Source organism: Brachypodium distachyon, chromosome 1, assembly GCF_000005505.3.
Source record: "Brachypodium distachyon strain Bd21 chromosome 1, Brachypodium_distachyon_v3.0, whole genome shotgun sequence".
NCBI classification, from domain to species: domain Eukaryota; kingdom Viridiplantae; phylum Streptophyta; class Magnoliopsida; order Poales; family Poaceae; genus Brachypodium; species Brachypodium distachyon.
Window position 1 is genome coordinate 27236228 of NC_016131.3, and position 25316 is coordinate 27261543.

At 42.8% G+C, this 25316-nt stretch overlaps 3 protein-coding genes, 1 long non-coding RNA gene and 1 other non-coding gene across 7 annotated transcripts; 2 read left to right on the forward strand and 3 right to left on the reverse strand.

Moving 5' to 3' along the window:
• Positions 1 to 1629: 1629 nt before the first annotated feature.
• Positions 1630 to 7555, reverse strand: LOC100842214 (V-type proton ATPase catalytic subunit A). The gene is made up of 19 exons (XM_010242003.3): positions 7315 to 7555; positions 6627 to 6753; positions 6474 to 6529; positions 6331 to 6387; positions 6132 to 6243; positions 5988 to 6025; positions 5810 to 5911; positions 5662 to 5718; positions 5513 to 5584; positions 5252 to 5353; positions 4933 to 5128; positions 4316 to 4422; positions 3825 to 4019; positions 3634 to 3720; positions 3169 to 3273; positions 2713 to 2810; positions 2546 to 2624; positions 2149 to 2237; positions 1630 to 2047 (listed from the first exon to the last, which is right to left on the reverse strand). Exons 1-19 carry the CDS (start codon positions 7384 to 7386, stop codon positions 1933 to 1935), a joined length of 1866 nt encoding a protein of 621 aa, XP_010240305.1. The 5' UTR covers positions 7387 to 7555; the 3' UTR covers positions 1630 to 1932.
• A 4290-nt stretch (positions 7556 to 11845) lies between these two features.
• Positions 11846 to 11951, reverse strand: MIR169B (microRNA MIR169b). The gene has a single exon (NR_126834.1). It is a non-coding gene; the product is annotated as a microRNA MIR169b (primary transcript).
• A 2312-nt stretch (positions 11952 to 14263) lies between these two features.
• On the reverse strand, positions 14264 to 16952 carry LOC100825273 (bZIP transcription factor RISBZ5). Of its 2 annotated transcripts, none has more exons than XM_003563319.4 (6): positions 16149 to 16952; positions 15926 to 16040; positions 15443 to 15572; positions 15257 to 15332; positions 14920 to 15045; positions 14264 to 14837 (listed from the first exon to the last, which is right to left on the reverse strand). In XM_003563319.4, the coding sequence occupies exons 1-6, from the start codon at positions 16302 to 16304 to the stop codon at positions 14559 to 14561; spliced, it is 882 nt and encodes a 293-aa protein (XP_003563367.1). In that variant the 5' UTR covers positions 16305 to 16952; the 3' UTR covers positions 14264 to 14558. The 2 variants fall into 2 exon arrangements, with proteins under 2 accessions (XP_003563367.1, XP_010240308.1); XM_010242006.3 differs by having other exon boundaries at positions 15926 to 16043.
• On the forward strand, positions 14980 to 16038 carry LOC106865925. The gene is made up of 3 exons (XR_002961597.1): positions 14980 to 15122; positions 15191 to 15348; positions 15903 to 16038. It is a non-coding gene; the product is annotated as an uncharacterized LOC106865925 (long non-coding RNA).
• Positions 16953 to 18616: 1664 nt separating the features above from the next.
• Positions 18617 to 22325, forward strand: LOC100844442 (guanine nucleotide-binding protein-like NSN1). Of its 2 annotated transcripts, none has more exons than XM_024457829.1 (8): positions 18617 to 19008; positions 19308 to 19449; positions 19535 to 19708; positions 19862 to 20076; positions 20565 to 20829; positions 20995 to 21174; positions 21264 to 21475; positions 21550 to 21747. In XM_024457829.1, the coding sequence occupies exons 1-8, from the start codon at positions 18742 to 18744 to the stop codon at positions 21652 to 21654; spliced, it is 1560 nt and encodes a 519-aa protein (XP_024313597.1). In that variant the 5' UTR covers positions 18617 to 18741; the 3' UTR covers positions 21655 to 21747. The 2 variants fall into 2 exon arrangements, with proteins under 2 accessions (XP_024313597.1, XP_003563345.1); XM_003563297.4 differs by lacking the exon at positions 21550 to 21747 and adding an exon at positions 21864 to 22325 and having other exon boundaries at positions 18620 to 19008.
• Positions 22326 to 25316: the final 2991 nt, after the last annotated feature.

The following is a 25316-nucleotide window of genomic DNA, read 5'->3' on the forward strand; positions in this document are numbered from 1 at the left end:
TGCAGGGGAATATTCGCACGGTGGAAAGGCAAGGAACACGCGGCCGTTTTTACGGGTCTCCCGAAAAAGATAAACGAGGGGTCACCACCAGAGGGCTTATTCAGACTACGTACGTGTTCCGACGTTCACATGCTCAACAATCTGTAATCTAATCAGTCTGACAGTAAAATTATACTCCAAATACATCTGCCAGGGAGTCACGAAAAATATACTCCCTCCATGTCATGTTAAGTGACTTAAATTTGTCTAAATTTGAATGCATATATATACTAAAATATGTCTAAATACATGTAATTCGGCACTTGATATGATATGAGACGGGGAAATACAAATATGTACGTGTATTCCACTGTTTTACTCACGCACGTGCCTACGCGAAACTTTGGAAGTAGTGGGTACATGTTGCGGTTGTTTCTTTGGAGATTTCCATGACTGACTTGGTTCACAGTACTACTTACATGTGAACTGTGGACCCGGTGGCGGTAATCTAGACGAAGAAAAATCAGAGAAAGAAGGACACCAATTTCGAATGATCCATGCATAACTAGCTAGCTAGCAGGAAAACGAGTAATGATCTTTCTTGTCACCTCGAAGTAACAAAAAACCAAGAAACAGTGCTTCCAGCTCCATCCAAGCTGACGCATTCTGGTCCGGGGGGCCAGGACCAGGACCCAGTAGAACATCCATCCTCAGCAGAAAAACGAAAGTGATCTTCTGGCTAGCACTAGCAAAGGCCAAGCTTCCAGAGTCCAAACACACGCAAATGGAAGAGGATGGACGTAGGTAGAGACAAAGCTGGGTGGGTTGGCCTGGTCGGTGGTTGGATCATTCGCTGCTATGCGTTTGCGTTTGCGTTTGCTGCTCCTGGTCCCGATCCCGATCCGTCTCCTGCGCTGCACATGCACCCTCGTGCCTCCAAATTCCAGTCCAATGTTTCCCGACCCTTACGAAGCGTGCAGGTATTCTCTTCTTCTTCCAGCTGATCGATCCTCCATGTGGTTCAGGGAAATTGAGGATTCACGCCGATCGTCTCACGATTTGTTTGTTTTTCTTTCGTAAATATTATTACTTTCCTCCGTTCCATATTAAATGACGAAATATTGCATGCATCTAGACGAATTTTATTACTCCCTTCAGACGGAGTTACTTGTTGAAATATTACATGTATCTAGACGCTTTTAAAACATAGATACATCCATATTTAGATAAATTTGAGACAATTAATATGAATCAGAAAGAGAGTACATATATATACGTTCATTTTTAAGCAAATTTGAGTTGCTTAGTATGGCACAGAGAGGAGTATAAAGTGGGGCTAAAATGGAATGCCCTTTTGTGTTAAAGAAAGTTAGCGATGACGGCTGGTGATTTGTCCCACGTGCTGCGGGGTCACAGCTGCTCATATCTCCTCACTAAAAAATGTTACCACGACGTGTCCATCAATTTAATCATTGTAGCTCACCCCGATCAAAAAGAAAATCATTGTAGCTCAAATAATTTTCTTCAGTCCATCCAACGATACTATTTTCGCATGACGGGTATAAATAATTTTCATATATAATTCAGGTCAACGTTGAAATTATCTTGCAGACATTATCTTTTGCATAAAAAAGGTGCAAGAGGGGGCAATAACGGCAAATAAATATTGACATTATTGATGTTCAAGTAGATGGACATCGTGCTTATTCAACTATCAACATGTCCACCACCACCAGGATCTTACAACAAATCATGGTACATGGAAAAAATAATGCGTGCGTAAAGCACTGGAGACCAAACAAGGTGATCATCAAAAACAGTGTAGTCGCAAAAAGAAAAGGAACCTGAAACGTAATTCGCATCTACAACCTCTGGGCGAAACAAAAGCAAACTGCTTGCAAGTCGTTCACAGCATTTGGTACTCCTTATTGTTTACATGGCATACACAATATTTTACCTAGCTTCGTCTTCTAGGTTGCGGAATCCAGTGGTGAGGTCGTCGTACAATTTCTGGAATTTCGCAACTAAAACGTCTTCGCCTTCTGCAGGGTCTTCAAACTTTTGCGATCTGTTTTTATGCAAGATACAAATATTCAGTACATTATCAATAAATATCTGAAAAGAAAACATCAATTAGTGTCACTTTAATTATAAAATTCAAATACTTACACAAGGCGATAAAATAGATCACCCATACGACTCTTTACAACACTGTAGGTTATCTTATGTCCATCAGCATTAGCTGCTCGCTCCACAGCCTACAAGACAGACATACATACATATATTAAAGAAGAAAACTTAAGTAGTTGTATATTTCCTTGGACTCGTAAGTACTCAAAATAGATACAGCCATACAGTTCAACATAGAAATAACTATGATAGGATAACTGTTACTGGAACAAATAGCCCCTAGATCAAGATTAAGCAATATCAATCTTCAGAGCAAACAGGCAACCTTCCCAATGGTATAAAAATACACATCCTTCAAACGACCAAGTTCAAGCATCCAAGCTGCTTGTGCAACCTAAGCTTAAGGGACTAGAAAGGTTACAGAAAGTGGGATTACCTGATTCGCTAATGTGTTGAAATGAATAATGTTGCGCATCATCCAAACAGATTTGTAGAATGGACAATACTTGTCATATCTGTTTAGACAAGTAATCATGGTCAGAAATGAAATGAATAGGCACTTAGAACAAATCCATGTATATCAGACCGGTCAGTGTAACTCACGGTGTAAATGCATTTTGTGCCAAATAATCTTCCCTCAGGAGCTTGGCTGTCTCCAGGGTAATCTTGTCAGATTCTCCCAATGCATCTTTACCAACAAGCTGGAAAAACAGGCAAAATATTAATGCAACGATGATGTGCGTGTGGCGACAATTGTATTATGCAAAACACAAAATCACAAATTCTCTCTCTCGATACATATGGAACTTTTCATGGTTTACAATAATACTTTAATACAAATTGAAGAGTATAAGCAATTAATACTTTAATAGTCTCTTAAAATATGATTGAACAAACAGATCCAGGTAAATCTCTGAAAAGATGACCCACAACATACAAATAACAACTCGAAGTATTTCAACTGTTGCTCATATGATAAGTTAAAAACTAAAACATGTCAACAAAGTTTGGGAATGAGATACACATCAACAAATTTAGATAAAAAGCGAAAATGAATACCTGGACAATTTCATTTAGATCATCCTCTCTCTGCAACACTTCACGAGCTTTTGTTCTCATATCAATGAAGTCAGGATCGAACTTTTCATAAAAGGATTCCAAAGCCTGCAGTGAAGGTGTGTTAGTATAAAAACCAGTCATAGCTGCGTAGCCAACAGCATATGAGATACAAAAGAGAACAATTTTCAAATCGTCTAACATTCGAGATGCCAGGGTCTAAACACTAAGTCAAGTGAATCTACTAAACAATCACATGCATCTTCAGTTCATGTATAAAACGATTGTTATACATCATTTAGAGTCCATGCTATCTGTCCTACGGAACTCAGCATATTGAAGTTTTGAAAATATTGCATCATCTACAAAATCTGTAGGTTTCTTTTTATATAATGTTGTTTCAGTGCAGAGAATTCAAAGACCAAAGACAGTAATAGCATCGGAATCCTAAGCAAGTTAGAGAACAACCGTGGAATATTTTGAGTAAGAAATGAGCCAATTAACAGATGGGAAATGCTTCCTTTGTGCCAGCTTCTTATCCAATCCCCAGAAGACCTACAATTCAGAACAGTTGATTAATGCTTAGTAGCAACAAAACAATGAAGATGACATCAGCAAGGTTGGGCTTAAGGGTTGGAGTAAACTAACAATTCCCTTACCTGAACAATACTAAGGGTTGCAGAGGTAACAGGATCTGAAAAATCTCCACCAGGAGGGGAGACGGCACCAACAATTGTAACACTGCCTGTCCGGTCTGGACTGCCAAGACATTGCACCTTACCAGCACGTTCATAAAAGGATGCCAACCGTGAAGCCAAATATGCGGGGTAACCACTATCGGCAGGCATTTCAGCCTAGAGATTATTGAGCACATCATTAGTTATAACAAACCACATCAGTACACAGTAATCAAAATCCTAGGAGTTATAAAACTGAGTTTGGTACATGGGAAAAACAAAACAGTATCATAATCCTAGGTCAAGATTACAAAGTAAAATTAAATCCCAATTATGAATAGTGTAGTCAGAAACTTTCAAAATCATTCAAAAGGAGTTATCGTTTTGCAAAATAGGATAGCATACAGCAGTCAAACATAAGTTAGAGGAAATAAAAAAAAGGGAAATTTATAGCTTGGAAGAAAGCATCATACCAAACGTCCTGAAATCTCACGCAGTGCTTCGGCCCATCGGGACGTGGAGTCAGCCATCATACTAACATTATAGCCCATGTCACGGAAGTACTCAGCGATTGTAATTCCTGATGAGAGAACAAAAGTAAGTTTTGTTTACAGAGAAAACATCAGCTGCAAAGCATGAAAAAGCAATGACTCTTCAGCAAATTAGCAGAAAACTAGACATGCTGGACCATAGGTTCATTCACTACAAGATCAAGGCTACCAAGTTCCCATCATAAACTGAAGTGAAGTCTAAACAAAGTAGTCAATATATCACATCAAGCAATGCTAATATAAGATGCATACATCCACAATGTTGCACTCGAAATTAATGGCTACAAACATAAAGATCTTCAGGGTATGCCCAGATGCATAACTCTACCTGTAATTGCAGCTTTTACTTATTTTACCATATAGGCTGCAAGACACTAGCTTGCAACAATGCCATGCTAGATTACATTTAGATAAGTGTGATTTCTAGTAAAGCAAGCAACAAGATGTTTTTGAGAAAAAGAAACTACAGAAGATAGGAAGTCACGTCTGTAATAATAGAATACTGAATGCAAATTGCAAAATACAAACATATGAGTTACCTGTATAAATGGAGGCTTCACGAGCAGCGACAGGCATGTTGGACGTGTTAGCCACGAGTGTTGTTCTTTTCATGACTGACTCTTCACGTCCATCAGGCAATGTCATTGTCAACTGCGGGAAGTCCATAAGGACCTCAGCCATCTCATTTCCTCTCTCACCACAGCCCACATAAACCACAGTGTCAGAATTGGAGTACTGCATAAGGTAACTTGAGTCAGTCAAAAACCAAAAATCACAGAATTGGGTCATTAAAAGGGCCAATGTCCACAATTGGACAAAAAGAGCAGTAATGAAATAAGAGCAGAGTAGCCATAAGACCTTCGAGAGAGCCTGACTAATGACAGTTTTTCCACAACCAAATGCTCCTGGAATAGCACATGTTCCTCCAAGCACCGAGGGGAACAGTGCGTCAAGCACACGCTGAAATCAATTCACAGTAAATGTGAGATACGTTAAGATTTAAATGGAGTAGCACAGGAGTCACTTCATGATGTTTGGTGCATTCTGCAAATAAATGTTGACAATAATGCAAATATATTTTATATGGAGGACACGGGTTTGAGTAGCTAGCTAATGTACCTGTCCTGTTAGAAGAGGTGTATCAGCAGCAAGTTTTGATGAAACAGGCCTTGGTGTCCGGACAGGCCATGTCTGCGGACCAGAAATACGACTTGTTCAGAGACGCATACTCATGAGATACTCAAACTTAATTAAGGGAAAATGTTTACATGGAGCATGGTGAACTCTTTTTTGATGCCCTGAAACTCCAATTCCAGCACTGTATCCTGCATAAATAGCAATAGGGTGTCAGTTATAGTTAGGAAAAGCAAGAAATTAGGTGCAGAAACAGCAAGCCTTTATGCAACATGTACTGACCTGCAAACTGTACTGGCCAGCAGGGGCAATGTAACTAATTTTTCCCATAGAACCAGGTGGAAGCGCAACATGGTGCTTCATCAGTGTATTCTCAAATACGGTCTGCAAGACAGTAAGACAGTATAAGTTACCAACAGGCATTCAAAGATTGCAGAATATAGGTATGTTGCTAACTCACAGCATATAGATCTCCGTTGGTGATAGCATCTCCAACACCTGAAACAAAGGACCAAAAATTATTCATCTTTGTATACAGAGCACAAACTGAAGAGGAATGTCAACACCATGCTAGTCTTTTATAGCATGCCATCTCGCGCATTACCTAGCTTATTTGGCTGAAACTCCCACAGTTGATCTTTGTCAAGGGCAGGGACTGAAACACCACGTGGAATATAGACATCTCCAGATTTAATAGCAATAGTTTTTAGAGGACGCTGCAATGAGAAAAATAAACGGTCATACCATAAGCATAACTCTTTTGCCAAGTTTAAGAAATGTTTGTTTCTTGCATTTATCTTTACCTGGATTCCATCAAAAATATTTCCAAGGATACCAGGTCCCAATTCAACTGAAAGAGGCTGCATGAAAATATAGCAACGGCAGGTTAGAATTGAGTAGAAAGAACGATTTGCGTAATGCATGCCTACATCAACAGGCACTATACCTTTTTTGTTCTCAACACTGGATCATTAACCATTAGCCCAGCTGTTTCCTCGTAAACTGCAGACAGCACAGACAGGTACAGTTTGTGAAATCATTAGTGTACATATCCCCAGGGAGAAAACTCCACAGACATAGCCATTGCGATGTAGCATACCTTGAATTGTAGCTGAATCGCCCTCAAGACGAATAATTTCCCCAATGAGGCTATCATGACCAACACGAACAAGTTCGTACATGGCAGCACCACCCATGCCATCAGCCACGACCACAGGTCCAGAGACCTAGAACAGCACAGAAATAAGGTGAAACAATGCATCGTGGACAAATAAGAGACCATCAAATCACAAGAGACCGCAGTACAAACTAGTGACCGGCACATCGTCTGATCCGACCAATCCCAAGCCCAGCCACTCGGTTTGCACGATCTCATGATCTAAATCGACAAAACCCTCGACCACACTAGTTCCAGGTTACCCTGGCCAGCTGAGAACACCACTCCAGCTCAACATTGGTCCACGGAGGGCAATCGCACCTCCCCATGCCATGACCCAAACACCGACAGAATCCTAAACTAAAACCGCCCAATTCGACGAATCTCACCCCCATCAATCCAACTCTCCCGACCCGAGTATCAGCAGCAGAGCGGCGTGGCAAGTACGGCAAAACAGAAACCCGTGCGCTCTCGCGATCGAGGGCAGCAGCGCGCGCGCACTGCAGAGATCCAGAACCACCCTAACCCGAAACCGGCGCTGCCGCACCTACGCATCGGAGATCACACGAAACGGGGCCGAGACACGATCCCGTGATCCAACCCGAGGAGTGGGGAGGGTAAGGATGCGGACCTTGCGGACGTAGCCGTACTCGCTCTCCCTCTCGCTCTCCTCGAAGGTCGTCATGCGGTCGCCGTGCGCCATGGCGGACGGCCGGGTAGAGGTCGTCGGCTCTCTCGCCGGCGTCAGATCACAGGGGAGGGGAGAAGAGAGGAGAGGAGATGTGAGACGGGTCTCTGGCTCGATCTGGGGCTACGGAACGCCTGGACTCACGAAGGGGCGATGGATGGAGAAAGAATTCAAGGGGGCCACGATTGCAGATTTGCAGTGCAGCCACGATATTTCTTCTGAGCGGTGGGGCCTACCCCCATAATTGTTTTTCTCGGTCACGATCCCAACCAAGCAAATGTCGGCCGTTCATTCGTTGCCCGAGTTATTTTTTATACGGGGTAGATTTGTTTTCAAAATTTTGTCTGTCTCGACTCGTTCCAAACTTGCATTGACTCTCTTTTTCCAAATCTATGCCAATTTCCTTCCAAATTATGCACTAGTTTTGATTTAGATTAGGTTGGTTCGTCTATTTTTAATGCGTTACTCGATTTTTGAGAGAGTCACTAGAAACCGGACGTCCGGACCACCTTGAAATTGTAATTCAGGCGAATAACCAAAAATGTCCAACGCTTGCCATTATTTTGGAGCGATGGATGGAAAAAAACGCATAGAACGAAAAACATCATTCGCGTCCATGCTTCCACGCTTCCACGGATGTCGTGAGCACGCTAGGAGAAATGTGTTAGCTTCATACGGATACTGCTGGAAACTAACGTGTTGAAGTGTGGACGTCACACACAGTCGCACTAAATCAGCGACACGTGTTATGGTCCTTGTGGATCGGAGGTACAAGGTACAGTATGAGCATTAAGAGATACTTCTTCGGTCCATTAGAAATGTCGCACATTTAGTACAACTTTATACTAAATCCAAGCATCGCACATTTTCAGTTGATGATGGAGATAGTCGATCGCATGACCCTGCTTAGCACGAGGTTAGTATACAATTCTTCTTACTGTCTTTTTTATCACCAATCACCATGTAGGCCAGCTTTGGTTTGCGCCCGGTCCTAAACGAGACCATGAGAGTATACCATTACGTGTCTTCACCAGTTGGAGTGCAAGTGTACTGCTTTGTTCTTGCTTGAGCTCTGATCAATTCGCTTCCAAATCTCAACACTGATACGTATGTCGTTTGGAGATTGACGGCGACTTGGTGAGTGCAATCGCTTTCGGGCCAGCGAGCCGCAAAAGGGGAGACACGTGCCCGTGCATCGGATGGAAGAGCCTGCAGGGCAGGGAACAACACTTCCAACTTTCCAAGTAGGTGTGCGTGCTTCTTCGCACAGATGAGCGTGGGGACAGTAGATGGATGTGATAAGAGCGAGTGTGGCTAGCTGAGACCAGTGCTCAGCTGGTTTAGGGCTGTACACGATAAGAACATGCGTGAACGGGTGACAGCAATGGAGATAAGCAGATGGTTACCTGACATGCCGTAGAAGAGAAAGAAAGAAAAAAGAGATAGCTGCCTGACATCGTGCCGAGGATTAACCAAACGATGCAAAGAACGCCGCATGTTCACCAAAGCTAAAAATGAGAACAATCCACTAATCCACTTATAGATCAACACTCCTTTTTTTTTTATCGAAAACAGTAGGGGAGGCTCCTACTGTTGTATGTTATTAATAACTAGTGAAAATGCCCGTGCACTGTCACGGCCCAACGCACATGTCACGACCACTTTAAAAGATGATCCCGTGCGCTAATAAATCATCATTCAAATTCTGTACCAAATTTTCACATTCTAACAAGAAAAGATCCAATACAAAAGTTCAAAACATAGAGCAAATTTGTATACATCCAAAAGTCTGGAACCCATAAAAAAAAGATGCTAATTTCCAAACATGCAGTCGAACTATCAGTAGATGCTAATTTCCAAAGTAATCATTCGGTGCATGGTAGAACACTAATCTATCTATTATCCATAGCAGCTACCATCAATCAGGTTGGGAGTACATTCCAATTAGCTATCGAATTATCCGTCGATTAGTGCAAAGCACCACAACAAATGAAAACAACAAGGATTCGTCGGATGGTTGAGCTATGGCCGACCACCTACTGGATCTCATGCGTGGATGGCGGACGACGGCCACTTTTTGGATCACCGTTGGGATTGCAGACAACGATTGTCGGATGGATCTCGCGTGGAGTCGGTATGCTTGGAGTGGCCAGGGCGCGAACTGCAGTGAGAAAGCAGTGATGTCCAGGCAAAGGAAGGAGCGGGAGGTCGGGGGAGAGAAGGGAGGCGGGTGGGGTGGGGTAGCCAGAGAGGAAGGGGGCTGCGGCGGCGGGGGCAATGGAGCAGGTTGGGTGGGGCGTCGGGAGGGGATCGAGCAGGTTGGACGCTGGGGGCGTCCGAGTCGAAAGAAATAACGAGCGGTGGCATATTGGCCGTAATTTTGATGACATGACGTACGGCGGCGGTCGTACCATCACCATCAATTCCAATTTAATATATTGGTATAGATAATAGAGTACAATTGCATATTTACGGACAGGAGCATATCCCTGTTTAATTTAAAAAAAGGCCTATCAAAATATCAAAAGGAGGGGAAAGGGATTGAGAACCTCTTGGTTTTGATATCATTTAGTTTTATGCATCGAACCAGTTTATCAAAAAAATCAAACTGACGGAGAAATGAGTATAATCACTTGCTTTCCAACTTTGTGAAAAACTACAATATGGAAAACAAAAATCAGTCCAAGGTAGGTTTTTAGAGCCTGTTTAATTAAATTTCTTTTTACAAAAATTCATAGATCCCAACTATCAATTCCATGAGCATCCAAACAACAACAACATTGAATTCAAAGCCTATTTCCATTTTCACCTGGATTTGTGTATTGAACCCCAATTCAACTCCTTGGACTTGCTACCAAGCAAATGCTCATTTCCATTGCTTATGATTTTTCAAAAAAGAAATACCAATCTGTAAGAAATTTCCCTCCGTATATTGTTTTTTGCGATGACAAACAAAAGTACAGTTGACTTTTTAAGTGGACAAAAGTATAGTTTTTTTTTACCAGTGACAAAAGTATATTTTTTTTTGAAAGGGACAAAAGTATAGTTGACTACTCACTAGAATTCACAACGCAAACATTCCCAACCAAAGTTTCTGCAGGCTGCAGCCCGTTTCTCAAACGGCAGAACCTTCCAAGGCCCGTTGCGGCAAAAAGCCCATATCACTAGGCAAGGAAGCCCACCTAGAGAGCCACCTCGCAAACCTCCCCGAGAGGAGGAGGAGAGCCAGACCGGAAGGGCCACGGCTGCGTCACGGAGGCGCCCGCCCCGCGCGCTGGCCGCACTTCTCGCGTTCGCCTCTCGCGACGTCCTCGCCGGTGGGCTCCGCGCGGGAACGCGGCGGCGCACGGGAGTTCGATATGAGGTACGCTCCTTACTCCCTGCTTCTTCTTCTTCCGAGGCTCCAATGGTCCAACCCCGGCTAGGATTTGTACTGTTGTTGTAAAGCATGTGGGATGTATGCCTGCAATGTCGATTAGAGGTTCCTCCCGGAGCTCAGTTGATAGGATTATGGTCGCTACTGAGGGAAACCAGTAAGGACGTCTCGCAGATAGTAGTAACAATTCGTGATCCATCCACTGCTTATATTTAGATTAGACAAAGGAGGCGGTGCTGACTCCGGCCTCTGGACCGATTGATGCACATAGCCCATTCGGAATAATCTGAAGAAGCCACATTACATGTCAATGGAGACTTCGATCCTCTCTGGATCTGGGTCGATCATTTTGTCCAACCCTAGACCCGGACACTTGTCAGATATGCTCAGCTAAGTTTGGCAAACAGATACTCAAGATATGCTAATCATTTATCTTTGTTATCTTTACATGCTGTACTCTGTTATCCGAGTAATCATGGGACTTGCTGGTCTATGAATTCAGGTAAAATAAGCTATTGAAGATTTGGTGTGTGAAGTGGAACACTGAAAATAGTTTGCTGGACTTGGATCAATCCCATGGAAATTTATTTTAGATTTATGACCTAGGTAATATTTCCATGCCACCTAGTTACTTAAATGGTATCCATGCATGCCTTCCTTTATTTGCTACTCGTGTTCAGCAAGGCTCGTCATCTCTACAAGTGATATGCTCACTTACTTAGCCAACATCTTTTTGGTTAATCCACATATCTACCTATATGCATAAGGAGGAACATGATGTAATTAACCATTCACTCCATCTTGCATGTTCGGAGGACTTGACCAATGGCACATCCAACTCCAGTTGTGGCACTATCAGTCTAAAATGTTTAATCAGATTGAATTACCTGTAGTGTAGATGGTTGTGTATGAACCGACACTAGCACATCATTCTCAGCTAAACTAAGATAATCATGATATAAATGCCATAATAGGATCCATATATCCTTGTGATAATGTTATAATGCACGCATGACCTGGAAAAAAGGTAAACCATGTAATCCATGCAACAGCCTCGCGTGAGAGAAAGAGAGCAAGATGTTAGCCAAGAACAACCTGCCGGGAAATATCAGCATGGATTCAGACCAGGGATGCATATAATTCCCTGAAGCGTACATGCACATACCCGGCAAGTCATCCTTGGCTACATTCCACTCTCTATCTCGTTTCACGTATGGCCATTGACAGCATATCTCGTAACTGTTGTTGGGTGAGAATGAACAAGCATGTAAACTGGACTTCAGTAGGATGTGCACTGCTAGAGGGGTGATGCATGCATGCCTAGCCATTGGCTAGTGCTTGCTGTATAGGATGTTCAGTTGTCTAAATGTTTGTCTTGTATGTCTGCTTGATCCTTATGTGTTGCTATATATAGACTTCCAAAAAGAATAACCTCAAGATATGGCTTGCATCTTTTTTCCTGAAACTTTGTCAAAGAAGATGCCTGATTCTTTTCGATGGAGGTGTTAGTCTGATATGGGTAGATATTCTTTCCACGTCCATGCAAAGCTATGTGGTTTTACCGATATCGTGCATTTTGTGGTAGGCATGCAGCACAACAGAAGTTAATTTCTCTATTTGAGCAGTGGATAAAATGTGAACATTGTTGGAAATGGCTTAGCCTTTGTCAAACATTAGTTTCTTTTTATGGCATGTGTGGATGCAGGTCAAAATTAGAAAAAGAACAGAAACAGCGAAATCTTTTATCATGAGATGTTCTAAATTGTAAAAGAAGAGTAGAAGACCTAAGCTTCCACATTACAATAAAACGATAGTACGAGTTAAGTCCTTTCAGAACGTTAGGAAATTGGAAATGTACAAGTGATATTGAAATTTTGATGATTTAAAGATTTTTCTGAGAATTTATGGCGAGTGAAGATCTGTGCATCTAAAAAAAACATTGTGGTTTGTTCGAAACTAGTAGAAACTAAAGCCTAGCCAGATAAGAATTTTCACGCATAAGCCGCCAACTCGACCTGCAAGGGGTAAGCCACCCCCAGGCATTTGCATTAAGAAGAAGACCTTCTCACGCAGGTCAAGAAACCCAAGAACCCCTGCCCCATCCTTACACAGCGTCACAGCGGCACTGAAGCCCATGTGAGACCGGCCGGGCTTTACGCCTGTGCTTAAGGTGTGGGACAGACAAGTGGATTTTTTAACCCCAACCTGAAATTTGCTCCCATGGGGAGTCGAACTCAGGACCTGAGAAGTGCTACTAGAGTTGTTCCCTAACCATTAGGTTAGGGCTCGTTCGCCTCTTCTCATTTTCAAATGATCGGATTTGGCTTTATATAGAAAGAACAAACCTAAAAGAGTCAGCAGTAAGTTATCTAAAAAGAGTCGTTACACACCAGTAAAGATTAGTGCCTCTTTCCTTACAATGCGTGTTGTATCCTGGTTGATCAATAATATTACATGCTGATATCTATGTTTCTGTCAAGCTGTCATGAATTCATGATCCACAAGCTGTCTTTTTTTTTCTGTCGCCAAGTGATTGGGTGAGAGGCAGTGAGAATTAATGTCTTCTTTCTTCTCCCTTTTCACTTTGGATGAATCTCTTTTACTGAGAACATTTCCTCCATCCCCGGATTCATCATTCACAATGTTCTGGGGATATCATTCTGGATTCCCTACCAATTGTTTTTAAAGCTATGCCCATCATTGGTTTTAATTTGATTGGGCCAAGTTGCAGACGTATGATTTCTTGAGAATTTACAATATATGAGTTTTATTAGGCCTAGTTTGCACAAAAGCTTGCATAAAGTTTGACTAGGAGCATTACGTTTGTCAAAGAATGGCAGATACGGTTCATGCAATATGACCTATTAAATGATAGGGGACCAGGAAGAAAGTTGTGTGGCCAAAATCACTAAGGAAATTGGACATGTTGGTTGATGCATGCCATACCTTTTCTTCTAATAATAGAGAACAATCTCATCATACCCTTTTGGTGGGGGAAAAGGTGCTGCAATTGTTGCCCCTTGGACTCTCTAGAGGCTAATTCACTTTTTTGAGATTTTTATTCGGTCAACCCTTTCCATCTGATTCTTTCCACTTATTTTTTCGTCTTTTTCATGTTTATTTCTTCAACTTTGTTTTATCTTCGTGTTTCTCGAGGGCCCAAGATTTACTTTTAGTTGGAATAACAGTGGAATGAACAACATGTGTGTGTGTGTGTGAGGGGGGGGGATGCTCTATGTGCCGACATTACTTTTTACGATATGTTGTAACGTGTATGGAATCATTGTCCCACTTTATGCTTTCCTGATGCCTCAAAAAGTTTTATAGCAACAATATGTCAACGACTAGGTCTCCTAGAGATAGTGGTGCAAAACCACCATATTCTTTTTTTTTTCTCGAACCCACCCCTAAGGTCATTAGAAGAAGACACCAAGAAGGTGCGAAAGTAACAACTCAACTCCACAAGGAGAAAAGAAAGCAGCCCAACGGCCACCAAAAACGAAAAGAAAGAGAGAAAAACAACAAGCAAAACCATATTCTTCATTTTAGATCATGTAGTCTGGCAAATTCTGATATTATTTTAACAAAGTATAGTATCCCCTATTTTTTCCTCAAATAATCATCTCGCTGAGCTGGATTGAGTCCTAAACACGATTCCAATTTCACAGATCTTTTTAGTTTAGCGCGGGGCACCAGGCTACCTCACTGGCTCACTGTGCAAACACAACTCCTTGTGCCATTTCCTGGAAGCTACTCCGTATTAGCCTATTACTTCACATGGAAGGTCCTGTTTGAGTGTTCGGTGTGAATCTTAAGGCCACATGTCACCTGCACAGCTGGTCACCTCGCTTGACATCCGGTTATCCAAGCTCTCTAGACTTGCAGTGCTTTGCACCGTCGAAGTCTGAACTTGTCGAGCCGGGGTTGGATCTTTGAAGAGTGCATGGTTCCCTGGCAGATCCAACCCTGTGGCTGTGAGCATGTCCAAGGCTTGACACATCTTCCTTGAGTTCAGAAATGGTGCCGACCCTAGTTGTCCTACGTTACAGGACATTGCAGTCCTTGCCACCATATCTTCTGCCATTTTTACCTGTCGAGACAATTTCAGAGATTTGCAAGGCTGGTGGGTGATCATTAGGAGGTACCAATTTCTGTCAGAGGGGAACTGTTACCTTGACTCTTAGGGTCTCCACATCTGATTTCAGGATCCTGTTGTCTGTGACCGCGGAGGTGAAATGCTGGCTGGCCTCTGTAAGCTGCTTGAAGAGTGACGCACTTTCACTTTTAAGCTGTTCAACCTGCTCAGGATTTAACATGTAGATGGTCATAATCTCGAAACAAGTTTTGCATCATCGTGTGGCAAGGCCCTACTGAGGTAAGTGTACTGTACTACATATCTGGCAAAATCGTTGAAGTGATCTAAAAGCCTAACTACTGCAGCAGAATATGGTGCCAGGGCAGAGAACAAGGCTGCAGACAGTCAATTTTCGTTTGAATCAAAGAGTGTACCTGCAACTCGAGGTCAGTTAATTGTGCGTGCTTTCTCCTCCTCGATCGCCGAGCTGACTCCCTGTTGGACACCATCCTGAAATTTGGCACAGGTAATTCATTCATCATAAAGGGGAAACCGTAGGCTCTTTGCTCAAGTTGATCAGAATTTACAGAACTAGACACACAGGATTCATCTCGTTATACCTTCTTATTCGCATTGTGTCTGTGGATTTGCGATTGCATTGACCTCCTTCTATATCAATCAGCGACTCGCTACCAGATTCTGACTCACTTTCAAGGGCCTGGTTCCCTGAGGTGGTCTCCCTGGGGCTAGCTGCGATAAAAAAACAATACAGCAGGTGAGACATACTTCTGGTATGTCTGGTTCGGGTATGATCAGTGTCTTTCTCAACTCTAAATCAACATGGTTCTCTTATCGCATGTTTGACTAGGACCTATTTGGAAGGCAGGAATTTGTTAGTAATTTTGCAAAGGAAACATCCACACATACACAGATGAATATTTGTTGTTTCTTTCCTTGATTAACTCCTACGAGATTCATTGTGGTTCACATGTCCAATTGCTCGGTTGGTCTGTATCTACATAGTAGCTCACGTCATGTTTCCACATATAGATATAACACAATCCACTTTTGTTACTACAGATCAAAAGGCATGCCAAATGTACCGGAGACGGCCGCTGTTTGCGAACCCATTGTCGACGAGACAGCAGGGTGCGGCGCACAGACACCGTCGGACCACCACTGATGGCCGGCGTCGCTCCCTTCCAGTTCCAGGGCTTTCTGCTGGAGCATATGATGAAGTTCAGTCAACCCATGTACACAACACAGGCACAGCACAGCAGAAGCCAAAGCTAAGATGCAGGCTTGGAGTAGTGTGGCAATGCTCACCGAATCACCGAAGCAGAGGCCAGGCACCGGCAGGCCGCCGCCATGGGTCGAGGAGAACACGCCGGCGTCCGTTCCTGGGCTCGGTCTGTTCCGTTCAGCGGCAAGGTGTTGTCGTATGAAGGCCTCCAGCTCCAGCTCCGACGCGCACTTCTTCATCCTCGGCGCCGGCCAATTAACACGGCAGCAGCTAGCTCCTCCTGTTGCGTATAGAACTATGAGAACGTTGCTGTCTGTCTGCCGTGTCTCTGGGAAGCCTCCGGTGATGGGTCGCCGGTGAATGGATTATAAGGGCGTTGGGAACAAATCTCGGGACGTGGAAAGCTCCGTTGGGAGATAAACCGCTTTGGTGGGTGAATGAATGGACAGTGACGCTGGCTGACTCGGATCCTCGTCGGCTGAGGCTGGCCGTGTCTGGCTGGTGTTGTTGGTTGCGAGGGTTTTACGATGAAATTGTCCATTGGGATTTTGTTTATTGCATTGACACCCGACTATTCTTTCTCCGCTCTGCTCCCTATGTAGATTTTTTTAGACTGAAAGTATGCTACAGCTCCGGAACTAGAGAATTTGAGTGCCTGAGGTTCAGCTTAGTTAGTACTGACAATCAGCGATTTGACTTACCGCATCTCCAGCAGGGTACTAAGCGGTTACTAGTCCTGCGCGTGGAGAAGAGATGGATAGAAAAAGATAGTATTAGTTACTTGCAGAAGTAACAGGTCGTGCATGGGTATTAAGAATGTATAGAGAACGGTCGTGCATGGGTATTAAGAATGTATAGAGAACGACATGTGGTCCCGTAAAAGCAAGAGAATAAAAAAAGAAAGGAGTAGAGAAATGAGAATTAGTATCAGCTTGCCATTGAAAATGCTTTTAGGTTGTGCTTAGTATTTGGGTGGATTATTGTAAATCCTGTTTGTTTTACCCATTTTTATCTTGTTTAGCTAAAAGACTTAATTCTACTTTTACATGTATTTTCAAAAGAAACTTTTGATTCAGTACTACGTCTATTCTCTTCTTGCTCTTTGCTCCATATTGTACTTTCTGTCTTAAAGACAATATATCAGTCCTTCTATCATTATTTACCATGCTACCTAACAAATCGGGGCCATCACATCACACGTGTTGCGAACAGAAACGAAGCAAACAAAACAAGACAAATATACTAGCGCCCGAAAGCCAAGCACTCTCCGTTTTATCCACCCAAGAAGCGAGCCGAAGTTGAAAAACGAAGTCGAAAACAAAACAAAGATCACATGGCTCCCCAAGCCGGCGATGGATTGAGCGAACGAGTGGCCACGCGCGCGGCGAAAGCGAGGCCCCCGTCCCCGTCCGAGTCAGCAGCACACACGGCACGGGGACCCATGCCCAGAATCTTTTACTCGACGAGATGGATTCTCAGTGGCCAGTGGGCGTCGGTTGACAGCTTGCGCCGGCCGTGTCCACATGATCCGATCCGGGGCTGAGTGGGCCGTGACGTGGCCGGGTTGACCGGTTAATCCTGTTGACTCCATCATTCTGCGCGCGTTGACGAGGCTCCTGCTTGCTGCTGCTGCTGATGAGGCCGGTCACAATGGGGAGTAATTTAGAATAGTAACATGTATACGTTACTAGCATAAGTTACTACCTCCATAGTGGATAGTAACATATATGTGGTGTCATGCATACTGTCATTTATTAGATTGTAGACTCATATTGCCTTGGTTTGTGTGATGTTATGATAACATATCTAGTTACCACCTCTCTCTCTTTTTTCATTTAATATCATGACATGTCACCAAAATGCCTAGTTGGCATTTTATGTTACTAATTAAGTTACTCCCATTATGACTAGCCTGATGGCGTCGGGTCGCGGTCATGGTCGGGACTCGGGATCGATGGTGGAGTCAGTATTTTTTTTTCTTAACAATCTTTTTTTAGAGGATTTTTTTAGAATTAGAATCGAGTTTTTTTTAAAAAAATCATATATAACTTTATTAAACTTCATAATTGTTACAGTGACAGTGTTTCGGATCGTAGACCCAAAAAAATACGAAGCAACTCATATAACTAAGAATTATAATACTTGCAAAAAAACCCTAAGAATTAGGATGAAATCCCTCACACACACGTCTTCTCCTCGGTCACCGTTGGAAGGGATTGTTGGGCCGGGCGTTGATACCGAACTCTCTGAGATTACGTTGGGCCGTGATGACCAAACTGCACGCCAGCGTTTTGCTTCCGCAAAAGGGAGCCAGTTTTAGGCTGGATGGGCTATTTCCAGGGGTATCTTCGGGGCTTTCCTAGTAGCAATATCGCACCTCTACGATGATGGGTCAGGCTGGACCAAAACTGCTCACTGGCCTCGTGCATACGGTGTTCACTTCGTGGGCTAGATGGGCTATTTTGAAGACGCATATAAAGGCTACTTGCCCAGGTTCCGTCCTTTTGGCTATGGGCCTCTGGGCCCAGAAGTGCCCATCTTAGGCCCGCAGGGTAGTTTGCGCTGCCATGCCGACCTCAACCCCAGCCTAAACCCTAGCATCTCTCCCTTCGATTTCCTCCTCCTTCCTTCACCGCCTCTCTCTCCCTCCCTGCGATCCCCACCGGCGGCAACAAGATGGTGAAGAAGAGCAAGAAGAGCAAGAGCAAGCGCGTCACGCTGAAGCAGAAGCACAAGGTGCTGCGCAAGGTCAAGGAGCACCACCGCAAGAAGCGCAAGGAGGCTAGGAAGGACGGCAGCAAGAACCACAAGAGCAAGGTCGAGAAGGACCCCGGGATCCCCAACGAGTGGCCCTTCAAGGAGCAGGAGCTCAAGGCCCTCGAGGTCCGCCGGGCTCAGGCGGTCCAGGAGCTCGAGCTCAAGAAGGAGGCGCGCAAGGAGAGGGTAAGCGCGCTCTGGTAGTACTAATTCCTTAAGTGTTCTGGAGCCACATCACCAAATTATTAGCATAGCCTAATGCACCTCCTGTTGTTATATATTTTGGTGCCGAAAATTCCAGGATACCTGTCATTGGCCAACAATCTTTTGCCACACTTAGCTATTGAGGCAGAGAAATTTGTGTCAATTTTTTCTTCAAATTTCCTTTACGTTTCTTATTCATATTAATTTTGATAGCCATATGTTTTTTTTTTCTGTTTGTGCTTGTTGAGCATTAATAAAATATTGTGGTCTCTTCTTTTCAGGCTCGGAAGAGGAAGCTTGGGTTGCCCGAGGATGAAGATATTGCTAATTTGGCATCTGCAGCTTCTGCACAGGGTACTGAGTTTGCAGAGAAGGATGCAGCAAAGGTGGATGCTTCTGTAGAATTGCCTAATAAGAACAATGGTGGGTTTCTTTGTTCCCATCACCGATTTCTATTGCCTTGCTGCTTGCATACATTATTCACTGAAGTTGCTGAATGTGTCTCTAGATCATTCAGAGAGGGCTTTCTACAAGGAGCTGGTTAAAGTTATCGAAGCTTCTGATGTGATTCTCGAGGTTCTTGATGCGAGGGACCCGCTGGGTACTCGTTGTGTTGACATGGAAAAGATGGTTAGGAAGGCTGATCCAACTAAAAGGATTGTGCTGCTGCTTAATAAGATAGGTATTATGCAACTTTGTATTGTTTTTAGGTTAGCTCATTTCACTTTAGTAGCTCAATAAGATAGGTATGATGTAACTTGTATTGTTCTTAGTGTTAATTCGTTTCCATTTTGCTATCTTTCTGCAACTTAAACTTCAATTTTATGTATTCTAGATCTTGTTCCCAAAGAGTCAGTAGAGAAGTGGCTTACATATCTGAGGGAGGAATTGCCAACTGTTGCATTCAAGTGCAATACCCAAGAGCAGAGGACCAAGCTAGGATGGAAATCATCAAAGCTGGATAAAACTAGCAATGTTCCACAACGGAGTGACTGTCTTGGCGCTGAGAATCTGATTAAATTGCTCAAGAACTATTCAAGGAGCCATGAGGTAACAGGTCTTGTTTTCTTATAGATTACTGGATCGGAATACCTTGTTTATGTGTATCTAGCTTCAGTCAGCAGTTAGGACTTCTGTTTGTTTTGTTTACATAAGTTTACATCATCTTATATGCTTCACCTGCTGTCAATACTGTTGGATTTATGTCCCTTCTCTTTTTTCTTTGTCATGTTTCATGCAAGCCATGCTAATGTACAGATGGAGTTACTAAACTATTTCTATGTTCATGTGCAAGATACATAAATTTTCTATGTAGACATAGTTGAATCTTACTGTTTCACTTTGAAGTTGTTTTCACTATGTCTCATCATTGACAACTTGATATATGTTTTTTATCCTTTTCTTGATTTGGGCTTTCTGATACTGTCTGCTTATTTTGTTGTTTTTATTTTCTTGTTTTTGTTCTGTTTCACTTTGCATTTTCTTTTCTGTTCTGTTTTGGGCTTTCTAGATAAATTTTGTTATTGTTGTGCTTGCAGCTCAAACTGGCAATTACTGTGGGTATTGTCGGGCTTCCTAATGTTGGCAAGAGCAGTTTAATCAACAGCTTAAAGAGATCCCGTGTGGTTAATGTCGGGTCCACTCCAGGGGTTACTAGATCAATGCAAGAAGTTCAATTGGACAGGAAGGTGAAACTGTTGGATTGTCCTGGTGTTGTAATGCTCAGATCTTCCAACAGTGGTGTCTCTGTAGCACTTCGGAACTGCAAAAGAGTCGAGAAGATGGAAGACCTAATCACTCCTGGTAACTGATATCTTTCATTTCTCGTCATCATTTCAGATAGCTCTGTTTCATTCTCTTGGTTTACTATGCTTCTACTATTTTATCTGACGAAAAGCCTGATAATGTGGCTGGAAGTGCATCATGACATGACTTATACTATTTCTTATGTTTATTTAATTTTTTCAGTTAAGGAAATACTCAATCTTTGTCCGCACGAGAAGTTGATGTCTTTGTACAATATGCCAAGCTTTACTTCAGTTGACGATTTCCTTCAAAAAGTTGCCACCCTCAGGGGAAAATTGAAAAAGGGTGGTATAGTGGATGTTGAAGCTGCTGCAAAAATTGTGCTTCATGACTGGAATGAGGGTACAATTGATATGTTTATTGTTTATCCATTATCATCAACTTTGCTAAATCTTTATTTTATTTCAAAGTCCCCTGACCCTTGTTATTAGGTAAAATACCCTATTACACACTGCCACCTAAAAGGGATGCGGTGGAGGACTCAGATGCAGTGCTTATTTCACAAGACGGGAAAGAATTTAATGTTGATGAAATTTACAAAGCCGAGTCTTCATATATTAGTGGTCTAAAATCTATGTTGGATTTTAGTCATACAGAGATTCCATCGAATGCTCCACCAGAGATCAACGAAGAAATGCTCGAGGTATTTTTTTTTTCACAGCTATTAGGATCCTTTAATTCATATATGCCGGTTTAACAGTCATGTCATTACTGTAGGTTTTTGTTGTCATCTCACTATTTGATGACTGCATGAAATGCCCTTGTAAGAGATGCAGTTATAAACTGCATACCTTTCAGTTGCATGTTTGTATTGGAGGGTAGCAAAAACTTACTGAGAGAAAATAAACATTTGAGAATTCTCTAGAGACTTGGTTCCATCATGCAATTCGTAATGGAAACAGTTCTTGGTAGTAATTACGCTTGCCTATTGTGTGTGTTGGGAAGCTAAAGTTAACTTGCATTTGGAACTACATGGCACTCATGATGAATAGTATTGGACAGCTAGATAACTTTTATCCTGCACTGAACAGGATGTGAAACCTGTCGAGGAAATGTCTGATGTGAAGGACCGTGAAGGAAGTAAGTCAACAAGTGGTAGCACACAGCATGACAAGTTGTACACCGCCGAGGGCATACTTGATCCTCGCAAGAAGAAAGCAGAGAAGAAACGGCGCAAGGGAAACAAATTCAGCGTGCTGAACGACATGGATGCGGATTACGATTTCAACGTGGATTACCAAATGAAGGATGCGCCTGCAGATGATGAAGATGGCAAGAAAGGTGGTGGAGATGAACCCGAGGCTATGACTGGAGTCGACGATGCGTGAAATAACCTGCTGTCTGAGAAATGCCAAGTAGATGTATTACGCTGCTAATGCCTTGTCGATTGCCTGCCAACAATGGACAAGGGATTCAAATTTTTGTACGTGTTAGATGAATGAAGAATGTGAATGCTGCTTGTTTCCCCCTCTATTTTTTGTCTTTGATTTGCACATGCACGACTTATATGTTCCCTCTTTTTTATAATATTACACGTTAGGTGTAGTTAAGAGAAGTCCTTCGATTCGCTTCTGAACCTCCATTAAAATTTCCCCAATCGAGTCGAACCGTACAAACTGAAACCTCAGATTGTCCTACGACCTATCTGTGTCACACGTGGAACCCACTAGGTTTTCCATTGAGGCGCTGTCTTCTTGGGGTTGTAGGTTTGAGCTCCCTATTGTGGTCGCTTGTGCCGCGACTCGTTTTCTGTTCCTGTCTTGGTCAGATGTTTTGAATTCCAACCTGTATTTGCTGCTTTCAGGGTGTAGATTATGGTTCCTATAATAGACACGACGATTTAGGCACTCAATTTGTGAACCATTTAATTGGTGATTTGGGTGATGCTATTGTGCGAGTGAAGACTGAGAAGAAGCACTGTTGGCTCAGAATGAATAGCAGCAACTTGTCCTTCAGGCCAAGCAAACAGTTCAAATGAATAGCTGAAGAATTGTTTGATTAAGGACAGAGCATATGTTTCTGAAATGCAAGCAAAGCACATGGAACAAAATGAGGAGATGAATGGGACATTTCGAATTTATGTTTGTGTGTGTAGTTTCATGTTTGTTGTGCATTGTAGTTTGCCTTGCTGTGAAATGACAGAATGGATAAGGGCTTCACTCGTCTATTTGAGTAATCTTGTACTCCTATGAGATGGTTCCATGTACTGCTATGACACGGCAAGTCAATGTATGAGATGGTTCCATGTACTGCTATGACACGGCAAGTCAATGATGGGTTGTCAAGGCTCATATAACTAACACTGAAAACATCAGAGTACAACCGAAAACAATAGTACAGTCAAAAACAACTAACACTAACACAATAACAGAACATAAAAGGACATGTTGGAAGAATACAACTTTACACAATAATAAAGTTTGGCAATTGAACATCCACAAAATGGGCCTGTTTAACAGCAGGAGTACATAACTGACACTGTAATAAAGTTCCACGGTATTCGCAGAAAAATAAAAAAAATGTTCCACGGCCGGTTCAAATAACTAACACTTCATAAGGCAAGTAAATATAACTAATACTGAGACATTAAAAAAAAGTATCAAAATTCTGCATTTTTTGTCCTTCTTTTGCAGATATACTTCTCAAGGCTGAAAACAAAATGTGAAGTTCAGTGTTAAGGCAAGCTTGGTGAGAGCTGGACATCACACTTGTGACATTTTTCTATCGGTTTGCCATGACTATGTTTTAAGAAGGCTCTAGCTTTGCTAGCAGCTTCAGATTGGCTTGACTCTTGTTGCTTTTTTCTGCTGCTTGCCACAACAGGAGGAGGCTGGGAGCATGTGTTTAGGCTTGTGCCTAGTGGCTGGGAAGGTTGAGTTCCTACAATGACTTGTGGCTTCATGCTACAATTTCCTTTGCTCTGACTTGGGTCCATCAAACTAACCTAAGACATCCAAAAATGGTGAAACTATAATAACTTGACAATTATTTCATAAACTTGATAAGAAAATGACATTCAAAAGTGGTTAAACAATTATTTCATTTTCTTTGAAGAAGATTTACTCCATCAACATGTGACTTATGTGATACGAAACATAACCATAAGTAACTACTTTTGAATATGAATACAATGCTGTTTAAGATGGCATTGTCTAGCTTGTGAAACAGTCAGATTTGGCAAAATCATCTGCAGATGCAGGACTGTAAGCAAGTACAGATGGAGTTAAAAAAACAGCGATTTATATTTCCACATGTTTAACTATGCACGAACATGTACCATCAGCCGAATATAGGGGGTTTGAGAATGAGAGAATCTACCCAAGATCACCCGAATGTATTCTTTTCTGTTGCGTAAAGGACAGTAAACATCTAACCATGAATCTACCATAAACACTATTCTAAAATTCAGGCTTTTTTACATTTATATTAACTGAAACAGATAACTTGTATAACTCGTTGCATAACTAACAGAACTGTTGCGTAAAAAGGTGACGAGAAATTCACATGCCCAACATCTATTGTCTATGGTAGCATCTTAGATGAAGCACCGATACGAGGTTCCTCCTCCCTCTCTACAACTTCACCTTCAAAAAATTCATGGCCGACCACACAAACCCTCACCGAAAGGGAACGTGGAGCTCGACCGTCGACTCGATCATGATGTGCGCCTGATTCTCCTCCATCATCAAGGGCTCTACTTGAGACATTAAAGAGATGAAACAACTGCAGGTGATACAAAAATGTTCGACGCTAATGGGTGTAAGTAGACGATGAGGTTCAAAATGATTTTATCAGGCAATTGCCAGATCAACCTACCACATCAGAGCCAGGCAACCTAATAACACAAGACCGCCTCAAATTGGCTGATTATGGAGGTAATAAGGTAATACAACTTAGGGTGGGGGGGGGCATTGTCGTGGTGGTGTCACGGCAGATGCCATAGGATGGCTTGAGATGGGGCCGATGGACGAAGGAGGAACCGGAGGAGGGAAGGCGCGATGTAAACCACGCACAGAGTAAGAACACACGGTGTTTACCCAGGTTCGGAGCCCTCTTGACGAGGTAAAGCTCATACTCCTTCTTTGTTGTATTATCCGAGATATCATGGTGCTCCTTGAGCTGTTTCTTGAGGAGGAAGAAGGAGAACTCCTAAATGGCTAAGTGAGGAACCCCTCTCACAGGAAGGGTGGAGCTTCTATTTATAGGCCAAAGATGTCACACTGACATGTGGACCAAAAGCAAACCCTAGCTACCACCGGGCCCGCCGCGTACGCCCCATGGTCCCCTTCGGATTGTCCGGGAGGGGACAATGAAGCTTTGTGCTTTTCGTACCGCCAGACGGCGCGCACTGTAGCCATGCCCCGGCCTTCGTCATCTGTCCTTCTACGGCGCGTCACTGTGCAGTCTCCCGGCACAGCGACGTGAGCAACGACTGCTTTTCCGTCATAAAGGGGGCGCTGCTTTACTTTGCGCCATGTGACCAG